Source organism: Thalassophryne amazonica, chromosome 14 (genome assembly GCF_902500255.1).
Source record: "Thalassophryne amazonica chromosome 14, fThaAma1.1, whole genome shotgun sequence".
NCBI classification, from domain to species: domain Eukaryota; kingdom Metazoa; phylum Chordata; class Actinopteri; order Batrachoidiformes; family Batrachoididae; genus Thalassophryne; species Thalassophryne amazonica.
This window is the reverse complement of record NC_047116.1, coordinates 59,451,501-59,475,096: the sequence shown is the minus strand read 5'-3', so window position 1 is coordinate 59,475,096 and position 23,596 is coordinate 59,451,501. Positions and strand designations below refer to the sequence as shown.

Genomic DNA, 23,596 nt, shown 5'->3' with positions numbered 1-23,596 from the left:
ATGGCAGTGCGACCTCATATTGCCCGCCGTTCAAATGGGTTTACAGCTCGAGTGGCACACGAACGTAGAGTGCATGTGCTGGGCCCAAATGGATGTAGGGACTGCTGTACGAGGTGTTCGAATGCAGTTCCAATTTTCCATGAATGCCATGAGAATCCTCCTTCGTGCACCATTCTGCCTCATATGGCATCAATATAAAATCTTATCAATACCCACCCCTAATCTTGCAGCAAGAACTGGAAATACTAGAACTGGAAATACTAATAATAGAAAATTTTAGCATATCAGATTTTGCATACTCTGTTTGAGAATGATGTCCTGTTTCTCAGAATAAGAATATGTATTTATATATCAAAAACTGTATTATTCATTTACAACTCCAGTTTAAAAAAAAATCTTAAGAATTTAGGATTTTAATGTGACTATTTTCTTCACGTAAGATGTCAGGTTTCAAAATCCTTTACCTCTCCCTTTGACTGTCATTAGTTTCCCTTATGGTTTGTCTTAAGGAGTGGCATAGGGATGGAGTTAAGTGAGAGTCACAGATGTTTCCCAGTCTTTTGTTGAGCTTGTCCATTTTCTCTGCAATGTTCAGAAATATAAGTGGAGGACAGTTTCCTCAGTTCTCACTCTAGCTGAAGATCCAGCTTCTTTTTCACAATTGTAGGTTTTGGATCGTTTGTTCCATTTTTAAAGGACATGTCACATGTGTTTTAACGTCCCAGTTAGCAACACAACATCAAAGTACTCATGACTGTAAGTGTCCCTGCACACATGCGCTCATAATTAGTGGTTTCTTATGTTGTTTTTTTATTCCCCTCCGAAGTGAGGAAACGGGTGCATTTCCAAAAAAATGTCTCACTCGGCAATTCTTGGCATTTCTCTGCATGTGACGTAGTTAAGAGCAACACAGAAACATCCCAGAGACCGATAGAGCAAAACAAATGCGGTTATGTCCGATAAGGAAGCGTCTGAGCTTTTCTTTGAAAGCAGTGGCTCGGATTTACAGAGGAGACGACACACTTCACCCCAAAACTCTTAACTTTTTCAGAATCTGGATTTTGGAACTTAAAGTGTTGTGAAGCTGCTGTTTGTGCCACAGCTGCTGATTTACTGCTGCGGACATGCCTGGACATGCAGATGTACAGTGAGGAAAATAAGTATTTGAACACCCTGTGAAAATCAATGTTAATATTTGGTACAGTAGCTTTTGTCTGCCATTACAGAGGTCAAACGTTTCCTGTAGTTTTTCACCAGGTTTGCACACACTGCAACAGAGATTTTGGTCCACTCCTCCATACAGATCTTCTCTAGATCGTTCAGGTTTGGAGTTTCAGCTCCCTCCAAAGATTTTCTGTTGAGTTCAGGTCTGTAGACTGGCCAGTCCAGGACCTTGAAATGCTTACAGAGGCCCTCCTTAGTTGCCCTGACTGTGCAGTCGTCCTGTCCCCTTTACAGAAGAGCACCCCCAGAGTATGATGTTTCCACCCCCATACTTCATGGTTGGGGTGGTTTTCTTGGGGTTATTCTCATCCTCTAAACATGGTAAGTGGAGTTGATTCCAAAAAGCTCTATTCTGGTCTCATCTGACCACATGACCATCTCCCATGCCTCCTCTGGATCATCCAGATGGTCACTGGTGAACTTCAAATGGGCCTGGACAGGATTTTAAACCATGACAGCATCATGTGTTACTAATGTAATCTTTGTGACTGTGGTCCCAGCTATCTTCAGGTCATTGACCAGGTCCTCCTGTGTGGTTCTGAGCTTTCTCAGAATCATCCTTACCCCACAAAGTGAGATCTTGCATGGAATCCTAGATCGAGGGAGATTGACAGTCATCTTGTGTTTCTTCCACTTTCTAATAAATAATCATAACAGTTGTTGTCTTCTCACCAAGCTGCTTGCCTGTTGTCCTCTAGTCCATCCCACCCTTGTGCAGGTCTACAGTTTTGTCCCTGGTGTCCTTAGAGAGCTCTTTGGTCTTGGCTATGGTGGACAGGTTGGAGTGTGATTGATTGAGTGTGTGAACAGGTGTCTTTTATACAGGTAACAAGTTCAAACAGGTGCAATTAATACAGGTAAAGAGTGCAGAATAAGAGGTATTCTTAAAGAAAAATTAACAGGTCTGTGAGAGCCAGAAGTCTTGCTGCTTGATAGGGGGTCAAATACTTATTTTATGCAATAAAATGCAAATTAATTATTTAAAAATCACACAATGTGATTGTGTGGATTTTTTTATTATTTTTTAGATTCTGTCTCTTACAGTTGAAGTGTACCTACGATTAAAAATTACAGACCTCTCCATTCTTTGTAGGTGGGAAAACCTGCAAAACTGACAGGGGGTCAAATACTTATTTTCCCCACTGTATACTGGACAAAGCCTGTGTGACTTCACTCACAGGTTTTCTATCCCGTGTCACAGACCGAATGGTCTGCCCCTAAAAATCTGTCCGCCTTTTGCATCTGCTCATGCATCATTTCGGACGACAGCAGCACATCTGAGATGGCGTCTCTTCACCCAAAGCAATCAAATGGATTAATGGGATTATTAACCATCAGATGATAAAGGTAAAACCTCTTAAATAATTCTAAAGTCAGGTTTAAGCAGAAATGAGGCTGTTTTAAGCAGAAACCCTGCGAAATTCTGTGACACTTTGAAATGACTGACATGCAGTGAACGCATCAGCAAGCAGCTTGTTTAGCCGTGGCGCTCTGATCGCTTCCACTGCCTTTTATTATGAAATAATGCTGAATTTATGTGGAAATGATTGTTGTACAAAAGCTTGAGATATCTGTCGCTGAGATAGATGATGATTGGAGTGCAGTTTGAAGCAGAAACGAGGTGTTAATCCGTGAACCACGTCACTGAGGGGACCCATTTTTAGGTGGACCATTCGGTCGGCAACACCGGAACAGCCGATATGAAGCTCGTGTCTGGCCATCCCCATGTTGACTAGAGTGTCTTAATTGAGAGAGTAGCAACATGACAAGTCGAAACAAAATGGCAACATTATAACATAAAGTCATTACCAGAATACCCAATATTACTATCTAGTTTTTGTGCAAAAGTGAAATTAATAATCTCAACATTATTTACCATCTACTTAAAGGCAAAAACACACACAAAACATTTTTTTATATACAGCTATATAAATTCGGGCGTTAAGGGGTTAAGTCCAAACCAGCTAAGTTGACAGGCTAATCTTGGTTCTGGTGTTCATGAAATCACTTTTTCGGGGAATGCATTGTGGTTCTCATAACAATTTGCTTTTGTGAACAATAAAAGTTATGAGCCGCTTATTTTCTCAGTAATTGTGCATTAATGGGGCTTAACAGATCAGCTACTGATAGCTGATGAAACTGCTAATGCTATTTGTGTACAACATTAAATGTGACGAGAATTTAACAGCACAAATATTTCAGCAGGGGTGTCTTAGATGATCCATTAGACATTTCACCACACAACAAGCCATATTATTCCAGGTGTTTGTAATAAAATACTCCAAAACAACAAACACAGCAACAGCACAACAGCTAGCCACCGCATCAAGCGGACAGTTTATGGTATCCTATGGGTTAGAGGATACAACAGGTGAAGACACTGGACTCAGCTGCTGTCACTCAAAGCAACCACACCCTCAATTTTACAAGACTTCATGCCTTAAAATATATTACACAAAGAAGTTTGAAAAAATTCACCCCATGCAGTTGTCATTTAGGAGAAAACCATCAAGAGAGACCAAAATCATGTTTTGTACCAGGCTATAAACATGTTTATTTGTGCTTTAAAGTTGGAAAAGCCTAAAGGGCCCATTCAAGGAACTCCAGCTTTTTCTTCTTCCAGTAGGGCTTTTATCTAAGCTTCCTGGTTGGGTAAAACATGGCCAATGGGTGCACAGAGCACAAATACATTTGCTTTTTAAACAACACTGGCACTGCTTGTGAAGATGACAACTGCGTCATTTATCAGTGAACAATGACCATGTGTGCTGTTCAAGTGGTAAATGGACTGCATTTATATAGTGCTTTTCCATCTATATCAGAAGCCCAAAGCGCTTTACATTGATGCCTCACATTCACCCATTCACACACCGATGTCAGGGTGCTGCCATGCAAGGTGCTCACTACACACCCAGAGCAATTTGGAGATTAAGGACATTGCCCGAGGGGCCTTAGTGATTTTATGGCCAGACGGGAGTTTGAACCGAGGATCCTCTGGTCTAAAGCCCACTGCTTAACCACTAGACCATCGCCTCCCCAAACTGCATGCTTCAGTGCTAAAAAAGAAGCCAACACATAAGTGCCAAATATTGCACTTTCTTATGTGGCGCCTTGAGGCTGACTCCAAAAGCAAGTCACTTCCCACAGACCAGCATGTCAAAATCCCAAAATTTACAGCTTAAATAAACATGTTTACAGCCTTTGCAAAAAGCAGTTTTGATTTTTATAGTTCATTTCATCATTCATAACAACTTTACAGGAGATGACTTTTATACAACTCATTGGTTTAAAGCATTTTAAGCCATAGAATTATGAATAAATTATGTACACTTGTGTAATTTCATCCATGTGTGTTTATTCAAGACAGTGCATCCGGAAAGTACTTGCAGTGCTTTACTTTTTCCGTATTTTGTTAATGTGGATGAAATTAATTTTTTCCCCTCAAAATTCTGCTTGCAATATTGTTTTTGAGATTTTTGAAAATTTATTAAAAAAGTAAGAAATCACATGTACATAAGTATTCACAGTATTTGCCATGAAGCTCAGAATTGAGCTCAGGTGCATCCTGTTTCCAGTGATCATCCTTGAGCTGTTTCTACAACTTAGTTGGAGTCCACTTGTGGTAAAGTCAGTTGATTGGACATAATTTGGAAAGACACACATCTGTCTACATATAACGTCGCACAGTTGAAAGTGCATGTCAGAGCACAAACTGAGCTTGAAGTCAAAGGAATCCTCTTTAAACCTCTGAGACAGGATTGTATCGAGGCACAAATCTGGGGAATGATACAGAAACTTTTCTGCTGCTTTGAAGGTCCCAATGAGCACAGTGGCCTCCATCATCTGTAAATTGAAGAAGATCAGATTCTCCAGGACTTCCAAGAGCTGGTCGCCCGTCTAAACTGAGATATTGGGGGAAAAGGGCCTTAGTTAGGATGTGACCATGAACACGATGGTCACTCTGTCAGAGCTCCAGAGAGAGAGAGAACCTTCCAGAAGAACAACCATATCTGCAGCAATCCAACAATCCGGGCCCGTATGCACGAAACAGCTTAAGGCAAAAAATATCTCCTAGTGATGTTATTCTAAGAAAAATCTTACAATTTCTTGAATTCTTAGACATTTCTTAGAATTTTCCCTTGGTAAGATGAAAGTTGTCCACAAAGCACCTTAGACCTTAAGAGGGCTCCTAAGGTGCCAAACTGGTAAGAGTAGTGAGGAGGACTTTTAAGAAGCCTAAGAGTATCTTAAGCAGACAAGCTGGTGGAAAAGACAGAGGAAGCAGAGATATTCTCCATATGTAGGATGACAGTGAGTCAGTAACACGCTACCAGCTTGATCTACGTAATTATTTTATGTTAATTTACTATCCTAATGTATTTAGAAATTGTTTAGGTTGTTATCATATACACACATTAATGTTATCATTATTTTTATTATTATTATCATCAGTATTGTTGATATTTTATTTTATTATTACTTCTATTTTGTCATTTGATTTTTAAATGGACAACAATGGAAATAAGTGTTTTCACTTTCTTGTGTCATGCATACAATTTTAATGTATTTACAATTACATAATGTGCAAGGCTGGTGGCAAAGTGGTTAATACGCTTGGTTTCAGTTCAGAAGGCTCCGGGTTCAAATCCCACCCCTGCCACATTTCTCCATGTAACGTGGAGTTGCATCAGGAAGGGCATCCGGCGTAAAACCTGTGCCAGTTCAACATGCAGATCCACCTTGGATTTGCTGTGGCGACCCCGAGTGCAAACAAGGGAGCAGCCGAAGGGACTTACTTACAGTTACATAATGTACTTACACTGAACTTATTTATAAACTCATGCACCCACACACACTTTTAATATGTACTACCCGAATTCCAATGAAGTTGGGACGTTGTGTGAAATGTAAATAAAAACAGAATACAATGATTTGCAAATCCTCTTCAACCTATATTCAATTGAATACACCACAAAGACAAGATATTTAATATTCAAACTGATAAACTTGATTGTTTTTGTGCAAATATTAGCTCATTTTGAACTTGATGCCTGCAACATGTTTCAAAAAAGCTGGGACAGTGGTATGTTTACCACTGTGTTACATCAACTTTCCTTCTAACAACACTCAATAAGGGTTTGGGAACTGAGGACACTAACTGTGAGTGTCACGATTGGGTACAAAAGGAGCATCCCCAAAAGGCTCAGCCATTCACAAGTAAAGATGGGGTGAGGATCACCACTTTGTGAACAACTACATGAAAAAATAGTCCACCAGTTTAACAACAATGCTTCTCAAAGTTCAATTGCAAGGAATTTAGGGATTCCATCATCTACAGTCCATAATATAATCAGAAGATTCAGAGAACCTGGAGAACTTTCTACTCGTAAGCGGCAAGGCCAAAAACCAACATTGAATGCCCGTGACCTTCGATCCCTCAGGCGGCACTGCATTAAAAATCAACATCATTGTGTAAAGGATCTTACCACTTGGGCAGGAACACTTCAGAAAAACATTGTCAGTTAACACAGTTTGTCGCTACATCTACAAGTGCGAGTTAAAACTCTACCATGCAAAGCAAAAGCCATACATCAACAACATCCAGAAACGCCGCCGCTTCTCTGGGCCCGGCCTCATTTGAAATGGACAGACACAAAGTGGAAAAGTGTGCTGTGGTCTGATGAGTCCACATTTCAAATTGTTTTTGGAAATCATGGACACCGTGTCCTCCGAACAAAAGAGGAAAAAGACCATCCAGATTGTTACCTGTGCAAAGTTCAAAAGCCAGCATCTGTGATGGTATGGGGGTGTGTTAGTGCCCATGGCATAGGCAACTTACACATCTGTGATGGTATGGGGGTGTGTTAGTGCCCATGACATGAGCAACTTACACATCTGTGATGGCACCATCAATGCTGAAAGGTACATCCAGGTTTTGGAGCAACACATGCTGCCATCCAAGCAACGTCTTGTTCAGGGACGTCCCTGCTTATTTCAGCAAGACAATGCCAAGCCACATTCTGCACGTGTTACAACAGTGTGGTTTCATAGTAAAAGAGTGCGGGTACTAGACTGGCCTGCTTGCAGTCCAGTCCTGTCGCCCAGTGAAAATGTGTGGCACATTATGAAGCGCAAAATACAAGAACTGAGACCCCAGACTGTTGAACAACTGAAGTCGTACATCAAGCAAGAATGGGAAAGAATTCCACCTACAAAGCTTCAACAATTAGTGTCCAACTGAGTGAGTAAAACTGTCCAACGATAGGTATGTCAAGCTTCTAGCATCATATTCAAGAAAACTTGAGGCTGTAATTGCTGCCAAAGGTGCATCAAAAAAGTATTGAGCAAAGTGTGTGAATACGTAAATTAAAAAAAAAGATCCATGTCATTATGGGGGGTTGTGAGTAGAATTTTGAGAGAAAAAAAAAACTTCATCTATTTTGTAACAAGGTAACATAAAATGTGGGAATAGTGAAACGGTGTGAATACTTTCCAGATGCACTGCATAATGCACAGTAGTTCTGGATATTGGTTACTTATTATGTTTTTGTCACTTTTTATGTCCTGTTCATCTCTATCATTTCCTTTTATCCATCGCTGTGTTTTTGTGTTGCTGTGTCCAGGTTCGGGAAGAAAAAGGAGGAGAAGAAAGAGGCGAAGGCAGCACTGCAACGACAGAGGTCGGACATTCTGCTTGAGAGGATGAAAGACGAAAGGGAGAGGTCAGCTAATGTTCTCATCATACACTACAAGACAGAGCCCTACTGTCCAAATTCCAAGTGGAGTAGATTTGAAGCCACTTCACTGTTTTCATTGTTTTTCATTATTTTGAGGTTTTCTATTGCCCTGTCCAAGCTGATGTCCAAACGACTGGACACCCATAGCAACCAGGCAGCGGCCATCTTGGTCACTGTTTTCAAGTCAAATACAACACCTGAATGAAAACTGCATTTTGTCTTTTCTGGGGTCAATGTCTGAGAGCAGAACTGTCTAGGTGGATTCTGTAGAAGGAAAAATGTCATTTAATTTTCAGAAAAACTTTCCTGATGATGCTTCGTTTAGATATGTCAGAAAACCTGGAAACCTGGCGCAGTTGGGCCTATGTGCCTATATGTCCAAGGATAACCAGTGTACAAAATGGTTTGATCTTCATTGGCCGCATGTCAACACTTAACAGTGGGGAAAGAAAGTACGTGATACACCTGCGATTTTGCAAGTTCACCCACTTACAAGTTATGGAGGAGGCTGACATTTTCAGCGTATGTGCAGTTCTACTGTCAGAGACAGAATCTAAAAAAAAAAAAAAAAATCCAGGAAATCACACTGTATGAAGTTTATATAATTTATTTGCATTTCATTGCATGAAAAAGGTATTTGATACATTAGAATTCTGGCATTTACAGACCTCTTAGTTCTCCTTTCTCCTTTCATTATCTGTATTACCGGCACCAGTATAAAAGACACATGTGCACACACACAAACAAACCCCAACCTCTCTACAATGGCCAAGACCAAAGAGCTGTGTAAGAGCACCAGGGATAAAATTATAGACCTTCACAAGACTGGAATGGGCTACAGGAGAATAGCCAAACATCTTTGTGAGGAGTCTACTACTGTTGGTGCATTTGTCAGAAAATGGAAGGAGTTCAAGACAACAGTCAATCTCCCTCAGTCTGGGGCCTCCTGCAAGATCTCACCACGTGGGGTATCAATGATCTTGAGGACCAGAATTACACGCCAGGACCTGATCAGTGACCTGAAGAAAGATGGGACCACAGTCACAAGGAGGACCATTAGTAACAGACTACACCATCATGGATTAAAATCCTGAACCGCATGCAAGGTACCCCTGCTCAAGCCTTCACATGTCCAGGCCCGTCTGAAGTTTGCCAATGGGACGACTGCACTGCATTGAGGGGAGGATGAACGGGGCCATGTATCGCGAGATCTTGGCCAAAAACCTCCTTCCCTCAGTCAGAGCACTGAAGATGAGTCGTGGCTGGGTGTTCCAACATGACAATGACCCGAAGCACACAGCCAAGATAACCAAGGAGTGGCTCTGTAAGAAGCGCATCAAGGTCCTGAAGTGGCCTACCCAGTCTCCAGACCTGAATCCAATAGAAAATCTCTGGAGAGAGCTGAAACTCCATGTTGCCCAGAGACAGGCCAAAAACCTGAAAGATCTTTAGAAGATCTGTATGGAGGAGTGGGCCAAAATCCCTGCTGCAGTGTGTGCAAACCTTAAGACCTACAGGAAACGTTTAGGCTCTGTAATTTCAAACAATGGTTTTTGTACCAAGTATTAAGTTCTGTATTTCTAATGTATCAGATACCTTTTTCATGCAATGAAATGCAAATAAATGATTTAAAACTCATACAGTGTGATTTCCTGGATTTTGTTTTTTTTTTAGATTCTGTCTCTCACAGTAGAACTGCACATACGCTGAAAATGTCAGCCTCCTCCATAACTTGTAAGTGGGTGAACTTGCAAAATCGCAGGTGTATCAAGTACTTTCTTTCCCCACTGTACCTTATCAACACATTTGGCCAGTGTCTACATATTTATTCCATATTAACTCTTTCAAACTGGAGTAACTCATGGGCAGATTTAGTGCACTGTAAGCTGTGTTCAGGATCTTTTGAACCTTCATCTGAATAAAGTGACCACAAGCACAAGATGTTATGACCCTGTCATTCAGAGAAAATTCAACAAAAGTGCAAGATGGCATCTGTCCTGTGGCATCTCTAAATGGCTTACTTTTTTTTTTCAGTTTGTTCAAAAATTCCAAATCTTTTAGCAGTTAGCTGATATACGTAGACCATAATAAATGTGATTCCATGGAGCTGGCTGCTTGTGTTTTTATCATCGTTGTTGAACCTGAAAATGCCAATGATTGACGCAAACTCTTTTTTCCTAAAATTTTTTATTTATTTTCTTGATTAATAAACACTTACTTTGGGTATGTAATTGGTATTTATCATTTGTGTTTGTTGTTGTAGGTATAACAAGAATTTGAAATTTGCTCTTATGGATTGAACTTGATGCAAGCTAGGTTGTTGTGGTGTGTTACTTTTGCTTGGCATGTTGATTATACATATTATACATCTCTCAAACATTGTATTGTGTACATTCTGTACTAACTGTATGGTGTTTTGAAACATAAAGCTCATGATGTGTTAACATGATTATTGTTATACCATTTGTCAACTTCATATTGATGCTCTACTTGTTTCTCAGAACTGAAGCAGGGCATCCTGAACTGGAACGACAACGCTCCAGAGACCAGCGAGGTGGAGATGGCACTGGTGCATCGTCATATCCAGATGTCGAGGATGATGACGCAGACCCCAACTACGCCCAAATACACACCTTTCGAGACCGTGACATGGGCTCAGTGCCGCACCCACTTCCTCATTCTCCTCCTTACAGCACATTTCAGCACAGCCATCCTCGTACCCCATCTCCCCAAGCTTTTTCTGCATATCCAGGCTACGGAAGTCATGGCAGTGACCCTTCGATGACTCCTGATGATGACCCAATTGATAGACTGTATGCCAAGGTCAACAAAGCAAGAGGAGTTGGATCTCCTTCTCCTCCCGTCTCCACTAATGCCAATGACACGTAAGTGCACCATGTCTTTCTCCTGCCTAGATGTCAGCCAGAAGCAGAGATCCTTTGTTGGAGACACATCAGTACTAACATTCAGCAAACAAAAATGCCTCCTGTAGCAGCGATAGTCAAAATTGATAGCACAAATCTGATCACTATTCCTTTCAAAGTGAAAGGAGAGGCACAAATCTTTACATGTCTGTTTGAAAGGAAATTGTCCTTCACCGTGTTTTAGAACACACAAGATCATGAAAAAAGTGTATCTTTCTCTCTTTGTTTTCATGCGTTTGCTGTTTGGAGTAACATACAGCTGCCCACTTTGCTCCCTTAAACAGCTCAACTTCACAAATGATGAGTTGATTATGTATAAATTTCTTTCCATTGGTTCTTCAGAGTCCTAGCCACATTCTTTATTTTTAAAGGGGAGGAAGGGGGAGGGGGGGTGCAATAATTACAGGTTTCATAAAACAGCTCTGTACTTCTATCCAGCACATTGAGTAGGAGAATTTAACTTTTTTCCCCCCTTGCTGGTTATGCAGAAGCACCAGCTTCAACCCTGTGTGGGACAAGGCTTCTGAGAGTCGAGTCTTTGCATCTCATAATATCTAGTTGGATGATATTGTATATGACATGTCAAGGCTGATTGCTGTTTTGCACTTAATTGTTGAATTCAGTTATCTCAGGGCTTTCATTCAGATGTAAACGTAGATACGAAGAGGAATACTTTGACTATTTATTATTACCAATTTAGAGTACCCAGCTTTGCAAAAAAAAAAAACAACTTACAGATTGCATTACACCACACTCCATAGTTCGGCCAGTTCATATCTTTTGACATTTAAAAAACATGGTGCATATTGGCTGATATTGATTGAATGCTGATTTGTTATAGTCATGGATTGTCTATAATTAAGAGAACACCCCCCGCCTCACAGCAAGGAGGTCTTGGGATTGCTTTCTGTCTGGTCCTTTCTGTGTGAAGTTTGCATGTTCTCTCTGTGTTTGCATGCATTCCCAGCTTCATTCCACTTCCAAAGACATGCAGGTTAGGTGAATAGGACACATTCAATTGACTGTAGGTGTGCATCCCCTGACCGTTGATTGAAAGCTGGTCTATAAAATGAATGAATGAATGAATTGAATTGAGAATGAGCTGCTGATTGTGCTGTCTTTAGAAGCAAAAACTACAACCAAGTGCTTGTGCTAACATGACATCAGTCTTTGACATTACTGTGGTGGAGTTTTGACCCAGCCTTTGCAGAGTGGTTGAGTTCAGCCACAGTGGACACTATTGAAATCATTTCATTGAACCAGCTACTCCAACACCATAATCTGAGCTTTAGATAATGGATTGATTGTAATTTGTGAGTATTTGGAAATGCTCTTCAGAAGCCTCTATGGGCACTTTCACATTATGGATTATCCAAAATGTGTCACAGGGGGTCAAAAATAAAGTATATCTTATTTAGAAAATGTTACTTATCACAGAAACATACCCTAACAAAAGCAGAAATGTATATGTCCTTGGACTCTGAAGCATTCATCTCTCCAAAGTACCTTCTGAATCTGGTGAAATGTCCGAAAAGGGGACATCTTATTTAAGAAGCATTGATATTACAGTTCTCAGTAATCAACAAAAGTGATCTTACCTCAGGTGAAAGCATGTTCCCTCCACTCCCAAGCATGTGTGATGTGATGTGGCTTCCATACTGTCAGTATTTATAGGTCACACACTTTGTTTTTTTGGAGGGGACAAATTTTTTAAGGAAGAGAAATCAAGTTTTGCAACATGCATAACACTGTTGCAACATGATATCTAATTGTATCCCTTTTAATTTTAGATCAGGCATTTTGTAAGGTAACTGTAAAAAGGAATGCATTTGGTGTGGTTTTATCTTTTCTAAGTTTTTTTGGAGCCTTGTATTGGAGGGGACATTTATTTTTTAAATCTATATTTTTATTAGTTTTTAAGGACAATTGTACATACAATTTATAGTGTATTCCATTCATCCACACATAACATCCTTTTTTTCCAAATACAAACAAAACAAGATAAAAATAAAACATTTAGCTGAACAACATGGGGGAATACAGATTTATATAAAATCAGATCTTACTGACTTTACAACCGCTAACCATCCCTTCCATATTTTCTCAAATTTTTCTTCCTCAAATCTCAAATAATATGTCAATTTCTCCATACAATATATACTGTGCATCACCTCTATCCAATTTTCAAATTTCGGCGCTTCTTCCTTCCTCCACATTTTGGTGATCCCCTTTTTCCCTGCTAAAAGCATGATTCTGAACATCTTAGTGTTGAGATCATTCTTATTATTTACTTCAAGTTTTCCCAAATAGAATACCTCAAAAGTAAAAGGAAAGTCAGCCCTCAATACTTTATCTATACATTTTTTTAATTCGACCCAATAACTTTGTATTACCGGACAAGACCAAAAGACATGTACATGATGTGCCATTTCTTCCCCACATTTTCTCCAACAACTTGTGTCTAGATATTTTGTCTGTGCCAGAGTTCTAAAGAATCATACAATATTTTTCCATCCATGCTCTCTCCACATTAATGATGACGTTGTTTTCCATACATGTTGATTGATCTCATCCCATTCTTCCCCTGTTAAATTAATATTGGCTTCTGCTTCCCATTTCAGCTTTATATATTGTGTATCTTGGTTTTTTAAATGTTGTAACCCTATGTATAACTTAGATATCAATTTTCTATTTAGTTTGGATTGGTATGCTGAAATAAATAACAAAATAATTTCTATATCTAATGAGCAATTTTCCTTTTTGATATCATAATCTAAATAGTGCCTAATTTGTAAAAATCTATAAAAATCTCTATTTGCTAATCCAAATTGCTCCTTAATTTCCTCAAAACTCTTGCATTTTGTATCCTTAAAAAGTTCCCACCACATATGTGGGCCCAGTTCCCATTGTTTAAACTGCTTGTCCCTTTTATTTGGTATAAAATCTGTGTCAAAAGCAATCCATCTTAACAGCTTACAGGGACTGGTCATGTTATACCTTGTGACTACTTCATACCATACTTTCAAAGCTACCTTGAGCCATGGATTTATTGCCAAACTTGAGAGTTTATATAATTTATTATCCCCAATTGTTGCTTCTATTGGTGTCCCTCTTATCCTACTGATTTCTGTTTGTTTCCACCGAGCATTATATGAGGGATTACACAGATTTAACAACATTTTGATTTGTGCTGCTTGGAAATAACTCTTTAGACATGGTAGTGCCAAGCCCCCCTTTTCTTTGGGTAGTTGTATTGTTTTGAATTTTACCCTTGGCTTTCTGCCCTGCCAAATGTACCTTGAAATACATTTGTCCCATTCAGTAAATTCCCCACTTGAGATCTCTACTGGTAAGTTTTGAAAAAGGTATAGCAAACAAAGGAGGATGTTGATTTTAATTACCTCCACTCTTGATACAATTGTCATGAATGGAATTAAATTCCACCTTTCTATATCAGCCTTGGAGGGGACATTTTTTAACAAAATTTCCAAGTTTCCAAGGCTGGTAAAAAGTACATTAGTATATATATATATATATATATATATATACACACACACACACACACATATATATATATATATATATATATATATATATATATATATATATATATATATATATATATATATTGTTCTGTTTTTTATAAAGCAGGCATTTTTTCCAGCCATAGGTTTTTAAGAAATTAGATAATTGGGTAATTGGCATGATTATTCACCAGCCTGTTGTACAAGGAAGTAATGTTACTGAAGTAAACTGAAGAATCGAGTCACAATTTCACTAGGAATACCCATTTTTCATGATGTACCCTTTAAGGCAGGGGTTTTCAAAGTGTGGGAGAGTGACTCCCCCTCAGAGAACAAATGAAGAGCTGCCCCCCCTCACGGCACACATGCACACAATTTCAATATCATTGTGTTTCTTTTTATTCTTTTACACATGTTAAACACATTTTAAAATTATTTGTGCTTTTTCAGTAACGGTCTGTTCTTTCACACATTTAACACCCTTTTCAAACATTTTAAACGTGTTTTTAAAGAACTTTCTGTTCTACTATTTTTATCTTTTGTCATTTTAAACATCTTTTTTTAAAAACATTTAAATATCTCTGTGTGTTTGTAAACGTCTTTGGCATAAGATTTTATCGATCCCATTCCTTATTGATTTCCTTATCAATACCTCCTGTGAACTGTGTACTAAAAGTAGGCTTAAAGGTTATCTATGTCAGTAACATTTTATTGAGTCTTAAAGTAAGTAAATATGAAATTGGTCTCTGGATCCTTGATCTCTGGACATAAATAGAAATAACCTAAGTCTGTAGTTTTTCTCAGAAGCATTTCCTTTCAGACATTAATGGCATGAATGTCACTCCATCCCTCTGAGGTGAGCTCAGCCGGCTGCATTGCAAGTCAACATCAATGTAATTCATAAAGAACACAGGATGTCTTATTTTGAGAGGAAAAAATGTTTTACTCTGTTGTCTGTGTTACAACATTTGGAAAGAGGTGGCATTTGATTTAAGTGGTGATACGCTTTGAAGTTATTAATTCCAACCAGACTCTGTCTCTGTCTCAGCAGAGAGCAGCGTGTGGAGCTCTGCGAACGGAGGACAATACTCATTTCTTACCTGCAACAAAATGAGTCCCAGCTAGTAACTTTAATCCACACAAAAGTGACTCACGATTGACATTTTTAAATGGCTTTGAGAGGGGTTAAGAAGCGGACTTGCCACTTCTGAAAAGCAGCGAAGTAATGAACCAATGAAGCAGGGGGTCAGAGCACTGCTTTGTTGGTTCACACTTCAAAGCAGAGCTATTACAGAACCAGTTGATTACAGACCTGCTGGAGGATCTGCAGTCAATGTAAAGAAATGATCATTTTCCTGATAAAACACACTCAAAAACAACGACCGCTCTGAAGGACTGATAAGGGACTCGTTAAGCAAAATGGCTATTGATGTCGGTGGATTGAATCATTTCTTAATGATTCTCGAAAAGAACCTGTTCATGATACCCATCCCTCGCGCTCCCCTGACGAACTCGCTCACAGTTTGAAAACCACTGCTTTAATGTGAAACTATACAGTAGTGTTCAGAATAATAGTAGTGCTATGTGACTAAAAAGATTAATCCAGGTTTTGAGTATATTAATTGTATTATATTTGTATTATTTTATATTATATTATATTATATTTATATTTATTAATTATAGTGTATTTATTGTTACATGGGAAACAAGGTACCAGTAGATTCAGTAGATTCTCACAAATCCAAGAAGACCAAGCATCCATGATATGCACACTTTTAAGGCTATGAAATTGGGCTATTAGTAAAAAAAGTAGAAAAGTGGGTGTTCACAATAATAGTAGCATCTGCTGTTGATGCTACAAACTCAAAACTATTATGTTCAAACTGCCTTTTTAGCAATCTTGTGAGTCACTAAAGTAGTATTTAGTTGTATTACCAGTTTTCCATGATTTCTTCACATCTGCGAGGCATTAATTTTGTTGGTTTGGAACCAAGATTTTGCTCGTTTACTAGTGTGCTTGGGGTCATTGTCTTGTTGAAACACCCATTTCAAGGGCATGTCCTCTTCAGCATAAGGCAACATGACCTCTTCAAGTATTTTGACATATCCAAACTGATCCATGATACCTGGTATGTGATATATAGGCCCAACACCATAGTAGGAGAAACATGCCCATATCATGATGCTTGCACCATCATGCTTCACTGTCTTCACTGTGAACTGTGGCATGAATTCAGAGTTTGGGGGTCGTCTCACACACTGTCTGCGGCCCTTGGACCCAAAAAGAACAATTTTACTCTCATCAGTCCACAAACCATTCCTCCGTTTCTCTTTAGGCAAGTTAATGTGTTCTTTGGCAAATTGTAACCTCTTCTGCACATGTATTTTATTTAACAGAGGGACTTTGTGGGGGATTCTTGCAAATAAATTAGCTTCACACAGGCGTCTTCTAACTGTCACAGCACTTACAGGTAACTCCAGACTGTCTTTGATCATCCTGGAGCTGATCATTGGGTGAGCCTTTGCCATTCTGGTTATTCTTCTATCCATTTTGATGGTTGTTTTCTGTTTTCTTCCACGTGTCTCTGTTTTTTTTTTTTGTTTTTTTTGTTTTGTCTATTTTAAAGCATTGGAGATCATTGTAGATGAACAGCCTATAATTTTTTGCACCTGCGTATAGGTTTTCCCCTCTCCAGTCAAGTTTTTAATCAAACTACGCTGTTCTTCTGAACAATGTCTTGAACGTTCCAATTTCCTCAGGCTTTCAAAGAGAAAAGCATGTTCAACAGGTGCTGGCTTCATCTTTAAATAGGGGACACCTGAGTCACACCTGTTTGTTCCACAAAATTGACGAACTCACTGACTGAATGCCACACTACTATTATTGTGAACACCCCCTTTTCTCCTTTTTTTTTTTTTTTTACTAATAGCCCAATTTCATAGCCTTAAGAGTGTGCATATGCTTGGTGTGCAATGCTTGGTCTTGTTGGATTTGTGAGAATCTACTGAATCTACTGGTACCTTGTTTCCCATGTAACAATAAGAAATATACTCAAAACCTGGATTACTCTTTTTAGTCACATAGCACTACTATTATTCTGAACACTACTGTATCTTTAGTCCATTCAGTATTGGTTGGAAGTGGTGATGCTTCTGTCAAGGTGGCACTATATGTCTGCTCTTGTTTTCACTTGGGATTGTCACAGCAAATCTGAGGTGGATCTGCATGGATTTGGCACATTTTACACCGATGCCATTTGTGACATAACTCTAAATGTGGCATAGTTGACATAGTTCACTCACCGGTTGCCAAGTTCCACCTTCACATGTACATCGTAGAGAAGCTTGAATCTTTGACTGGACTGGGTTGCTTGACGCGAGGACATTTCGCTTCTAATAGCAGAAGCTTCCTCAGCTAAAATTCTTGCTCTGGTAGTCTGACTTCTGTCTTGACTCTTGGAGAGGAGAATAACAGAAGCTGCAAAAGCTGGAGTTTTAAACCTAACCAGATCCCTCCTACCGAGAGGCAGACTGCTATTGGCTAGTGACTAACAACTGCTCTAATCAGCACCTGTTGTGCTCTAGTTAGCACCCTCCTAATGACAGGGCAGCTGTCCCTTCTAACGATGGTACTGACACCTCTCCTGACGACTCTCCTGATGACATGAATGTCACATCGAATGACACCATAGTTTCATTTGCCTGTCTTTAATGTTTAGGGGGAATTTCTACAGGCAGATCCATGTTTGTGCGATGGGGTCTCCGGTATCCTCCATTGTGGCCAGTCTGTACATGGATCTAGTGGAGAACAGAGCCTTGGCATCGTTCAGGGGTGTCTCTCCCGCTCACTGGTTCAGACATGTCGATGACACATGGGTTAAAATCAAGCGACAGGAAGTGGAGGCCTTTACAGAGCACATCAACTCAGTGGACTCCAATATCAAGTTCACATGTGAGGATGCCAGAAACAACCATTTAGCCTTCTTGGACTGTGATGTTATGATTGAGAGAACAGGCAGCTCCAGACAGGGGTTTACAGAAAACCCACTCACACTGACCAATATCTGCTCTTTGGATCAAACCGCCCCCTTGAACACAAGCTTGGGGTGATCAGGACTCTTCAACACAGAGCTCTGCAGGTGCCCACAACTACAGAGGGAAGGGCTAAAGAACAACAACATGTACAGAAAGCCCTCACAGTATGTGGGTACCCACGATGGTCCCTGGATAAAGTGCAGAAGTCGCACGAACCAAGAGACCAGACAGACAGGAGACGGAGCCAAGAAGAAGAGGAGTGTCTCTCCCTTATTTAGCAGGAGGGGAAAAACTACAGAGGATCTTCAGACAGCACAAAATCCCAGTTTACTTTAAACCTGTTAACACCTTGAGACCGAAATTAGTTCACTCTAAGGCCCGAATTCCTACTTACAAACACAGCAATGTAGTGTATTCTATCAGATGTCAGGAAAACTGTATAGGTGAGACTAAGCAGCCATTGAACAAAAGGTTATACCAGCACCGCAGAGAGGGTGCCGGTGGATCTCAGTCTGCAGTTCATCTCCACCTTAAAGACACTAATCACATGTTTTAGGACAAGGAAGTTAAAATCTTAGCCAGAGAAAAGAAATGGTTTGAGAGAGGAGTGAAGGAATCATTGTATGTGAAACAGTTGAAAACCAGCCTTAACCAGGGAGGGGGTCTGAGACACGCTTTGTCCCCTGTTTACAATGGGGTACTTAGGTCAAAGTAGTTTCAGTCTTCTGTTCATGGTAATGAGTCATTAGAGTCGTCAGGAGAGTTGTCAGGAGAGGCATCAGTCCCTTCGTTAGCAGGGACAGCTGCCCTGTCATTAGAGGGTGCTAACTAGAGAACAATAGGTGCTAATTAGCGCACTTGTTAGTCACTAGCCAGTAGCAATCTACCTCTCGGTAGGAGGGGTCTGGTTATGTTTAAAACTCCAGCTTTTGCTGGCTTCTGTTATTCTTCTCTCCAAGAGTCAAGACAGAAGTCAGACTACCAGAGCAAGAATTTTAGCTGAGGAAGCTTCTGCTATTAGAAGTGAAACGTCCTCGCCTCAAGTAACCCAGTCCAGTCGAAGATTCAAGCTTCTCTACTATGGAAACCACCTGGACAACTGAGAGCCTTCACAGAAACTTCACATGTACATTTTTTTAATAAGAGATCGCCATTCAGCGACTTTAGCTTTCCGTGAGACCAGAGCACTGTGTAATGGCAGCTCAGAGAGGAGCTGCAGAGCACAGCTGAAAACAACATCTCTCTCCACCTGAGTGAAAGAAAAATCCTTCATTATTTAATCCAGAGCTCCTCCTGTGTCCGTAACTGCTGTTATATTCAGAAATTTTATTTTATAGTTTAAAGGGTTCGCGTTTCCAAAAAGCTCTGTGTTTCTTCAGAACAGAGAGCAGCGGAGACGGTGTCTGAAGCAGAGGAGAGGGAGCGGAGGGGGGAGGAGGAAGAGTGAGTGAGGAGGAAGAAGGGGGTCACTCATTGTCACATGAAACCAAAAGTTGATAGTTTTCATGCAACTGTTTACAAACTGTTTACTGTTTACAGACGATCCCACGATCACTTGTGTGAGGCAGGTGTGGTGTTCAAGTGGTTGGTGCGCTTGGTTTCAGTGCGGAAACCAAGTTCAAACCCGGTTCAAGCTCCACTCCTGGCACATTTAATGTATGTGGAGTTGTGTCTAGAAGGGCATCCAGCATAAAACTGCCAAATCAACATGTAGACCCACCTTGGGTTTGCTGTGGTGACCCCTAGTGAAAACAAGGGAGCAGTCAAAGGGGCGTAAGGCCCATTTACGCTAGCATGCCTTTGCTTCACGCAATAGCATGAACGGTGTCATGACAATCCCCCCCACTGTGTTTACAGCTGGATGCCGTTCTTTGTTCTACCAGCTGTCACATGCTCTGCGCTGGATGCTGCGTATATAAAATAATTATTTTTTGGCGGATTAATCATTTTTTTCTGCAAATTGGCCATTGAAAACGGCTCTAATCACTTCCTGAAACAAAGATGAAAATGCCATTCGCGCACACGCACGCACGCACGCACCTAACAAGCTGCAGAAAGCATTGTGAGCTGTCTAAAAAGTAATTATTTGTCTTGTTTACATTGTCGTGGCTTGATAAAACAGTTGCATGTTCTTTCCTTCTTGTCTGCAGCTGTTAAAGTATGTTTATAACAGATTTAACTTCTTGTTATAATCCTTCAGACGAGCTGCGCTCTGATGTGATCCGCTGACGTCAACACTCACTCTGTTCACTGCTTGTCGTGCTAGCACAACACAGGGCGTGATGTTTCGTGAAGCAAAGGCATGCTCGTGTAAATGCCCCTTTACTTTCACGAACATTTGTGTGAACAGCTGATTTTAGTGCTTAAATGCTCGTTAAACAAGCGGAGCAACTTAACAAACTTAAATGATCATCTTCAGTGCACAGCCTCACTTTGTGAAACAGCAAAGTGTGAAAAACTGTGATTCAGAACATTTTTCATCCAGGTTTCAGCCTTTAAAGAGTAGGTTTATAATGAAATCATTCCAGGCTCAGCTCTTGTCCAAGAAATACAATTATTGAAGGGGTTTCACTGTTTTTTGTTTTGTTTTAACTAATACAATCCCACTCAAAAATGTTGAAATAGAAAAATAAACTGTCAAGATGACAGAAAAACTCCTGACTGGATTAAAGCTACTGTGTGTCAGTTTTGAAGAGGGGTGCAAATGCTAAGTCCATCAAATATTAATGTGTTTGTAACCTTTTAAACATTATTTATGACCTACGCATAACAAAATGGCATGAGATATAACAAAAATTAAATTTGCATCATATTTAAGTTAAATTGCCTCAAGTTGTGGTTTTTACAGTAGATTACAAAATATTACTACTCTTGAATTACTTTTTTTTTCTACTTCACATAGCCCGATTGATGTGTGAGAAAGGCCCATTATATGGAGAAAATGGCCCCTTCCTTCAGGCAATTGAAGGGATGTTAGCCCATACCACTCTTTTAAAATATTAATCACTGCTTTCTAGTTTGTAGCAAAGTCCTGCACACGCACTACTTTATTTTTTTAGACATCACAAGTTTAGCCTATTAGTGCTGTAGCCTGCTGTCCCACAGACAGACATAGAAGATGACAGCAGTGTGCAGACTGGAGCTGTGTCGGCTATATTTATTTATTTATTTGTTCAACTTCATAATGATGTTATTTATAGCTCCTTTCAATTTTGTATGAAAGTCATGTTTAAAGGTTCTGTGAATTAAACATATGCTGCAAAACACTTAAAGAAAGCTTTGTAACAGTGTGTTATACTAAAAATCCATATCAGCCGACCCCTAGTGCTCACAACTTTGTTTTATTTTCTTTATTCTCAGTCTTATTCCCACCTTTGAGCATCAACCTTATTACTGTTGTATGTCCACTGATCCTCTGCCACCTCCCCTTCCCTTCATACCCCTCTTCCCCCCAGTTTTATAGTGTGATGTTTGTTGCTGACACCCTCATATTTCGTTGTCTCTCTCATCTGTTTAAATCAGGTTTATCTGCCGACAGGGAGGTGTTGTGTGTGACAGGTTCCATGTAAAAATGAGAGACAGACAGGACAGATGACAGGCAAATGCCAAAAAGATTGAGTTATTGTGTTGCTTGTGCATGACCACGACTGCACTCCATTGTCTACTCACATGCAGTGTACATGTATATGTGTGTACTGTGCAGTATCGCTACAGGACAGAGAGAAAATATATATCCACAGTGCTTCTTGTGTCCCTTTCCACTCCACAAGCATTACACATTACATTCATTTATTTGTTTATTTTTTTGGTCACACCTCAGTTGCTGCTGCAGTACACAGATATACTGTTATGTCTTTTTCGAGCCATTGATTTGTGCCACATGATTTATTATGCATGTATTATACCTTATTATGAAATGCTACAAATTATTTCAACCGTGCTTTAAGTGGATAATTTGTGCTGTATTTACTGAAAGTGTAATTCTTAAAAATAAATGGAATTTGGCCATGATTGTAAATTCAAAGTGAGAGGCAAGATTGAGGCTGAGCACATGCAGAGAAAGGATGTAGGCTATATCAGGAGAACGATGCTGAGGATGAGGAGCGGTGTAATGAGAGAAGACAGAGGAAGATGTGAGATAGACAGGGGGAGATGGAGACAGATGATCTGCTGTGAAGAAGAAAAAGCAGAGGTTAATGACTGTTAACCAATAGTAGTTTTCCACTGATGTTACACTGTATGTAGTAAATGCTGGAATGTAAATATACATATGGTTTTGAGTGTTTACCTGATCCTGTCTTCATTGAGTTTGTCCTCACCCCTTTCTTTATTTTCTGAGACTCTTTCCACTGTTTGCACACACGTACACAAATACACTGTCATTTCTCATCTTTCTTTCTTTCCTGCACTCACCCACCAGCCCCACTTCTTTCCCTCTCTGTTGAGTGCACGCTTAGACTCAGTTGTGAGATGAACCAAGGTAGCTACTATGTCACAATCTCTCTCTCTCTCTCTCGCACACACACACAGACACACACACACACACACATAGTCCTTTTTCTGAAGTGACCACCCAAGCCTGTGATGAGTGCTGCCCTCAGTTTTCTTGAGTGGCTGCTCCCCCCCATTTTCACCCATTCACCACCACTGTCTCACCCATTCAAGTGCCCCTTGCAGGTTACCATAACAACCACAACCTCTGGCACTCCACCAATTACTAAACAATCAGCCTGGAGAGTCCAGAGTGAGTGCATGAGAGAGAGGCGCACTGTAGCGCTGGAGTGAAAGATACAGAAAAGATAAAACCAAATGAATGAGAGATTAGAGACCTTCATCACTTTTGATCAGCTTCACACTTCAGACACACACTTGCGGCTGCCGTCTCGATTAGCTTAATCCTTATGGAAACATGTAAATGGGTAAACATGAATGAAGTGATGTACCCTTTTTTCTTTCTTTCGTTTTTTTTTTTTTTTTTTTTTAATTTAGCGTATCACTGGAAACAGAAATCAGAACATTGAAAGTGGTGTTACTTGTAATGTGGTACTCTGTGGTCTTTTATTGAAAGTACAAAATGCGTAGCCATTTTACTCTGTAGAAATTTTTGGAGTTAGCCAGGTCTAAAAAATTACAAATGGTGTTAAAAATTTCA

The 23,596-nt window shown here is 39.9% G+C and overlaps 1 protein-coding gene across 2 annotated transcripts in view; it reads left to right on the top strand.

The window, feature by feature from the left end:
- Positions 1-23,596, top strand: part of LOC117524798 (partitioning defective 3 homolog B-like) — an 830,560-nt gene that overhangs the window by 553,058 nt on the left and 253,906 nt on the right. For both annotated transcript variants that reach the window (XM_034186621.1, XM_034186620.1), the window contains exons 20-21: positions 7,848-7,946; positions 10,463-10,846. In XM_034186621.1, the coding sequence (XP_034042512.1) occupies positions 7,848-7,946; positions 10,463-10,846 (483 nt within the window). The remainder of the gene's footprint in view (positions 1-7,847; positions 7,947-10,462; positions 10,847-23,596) is intronic.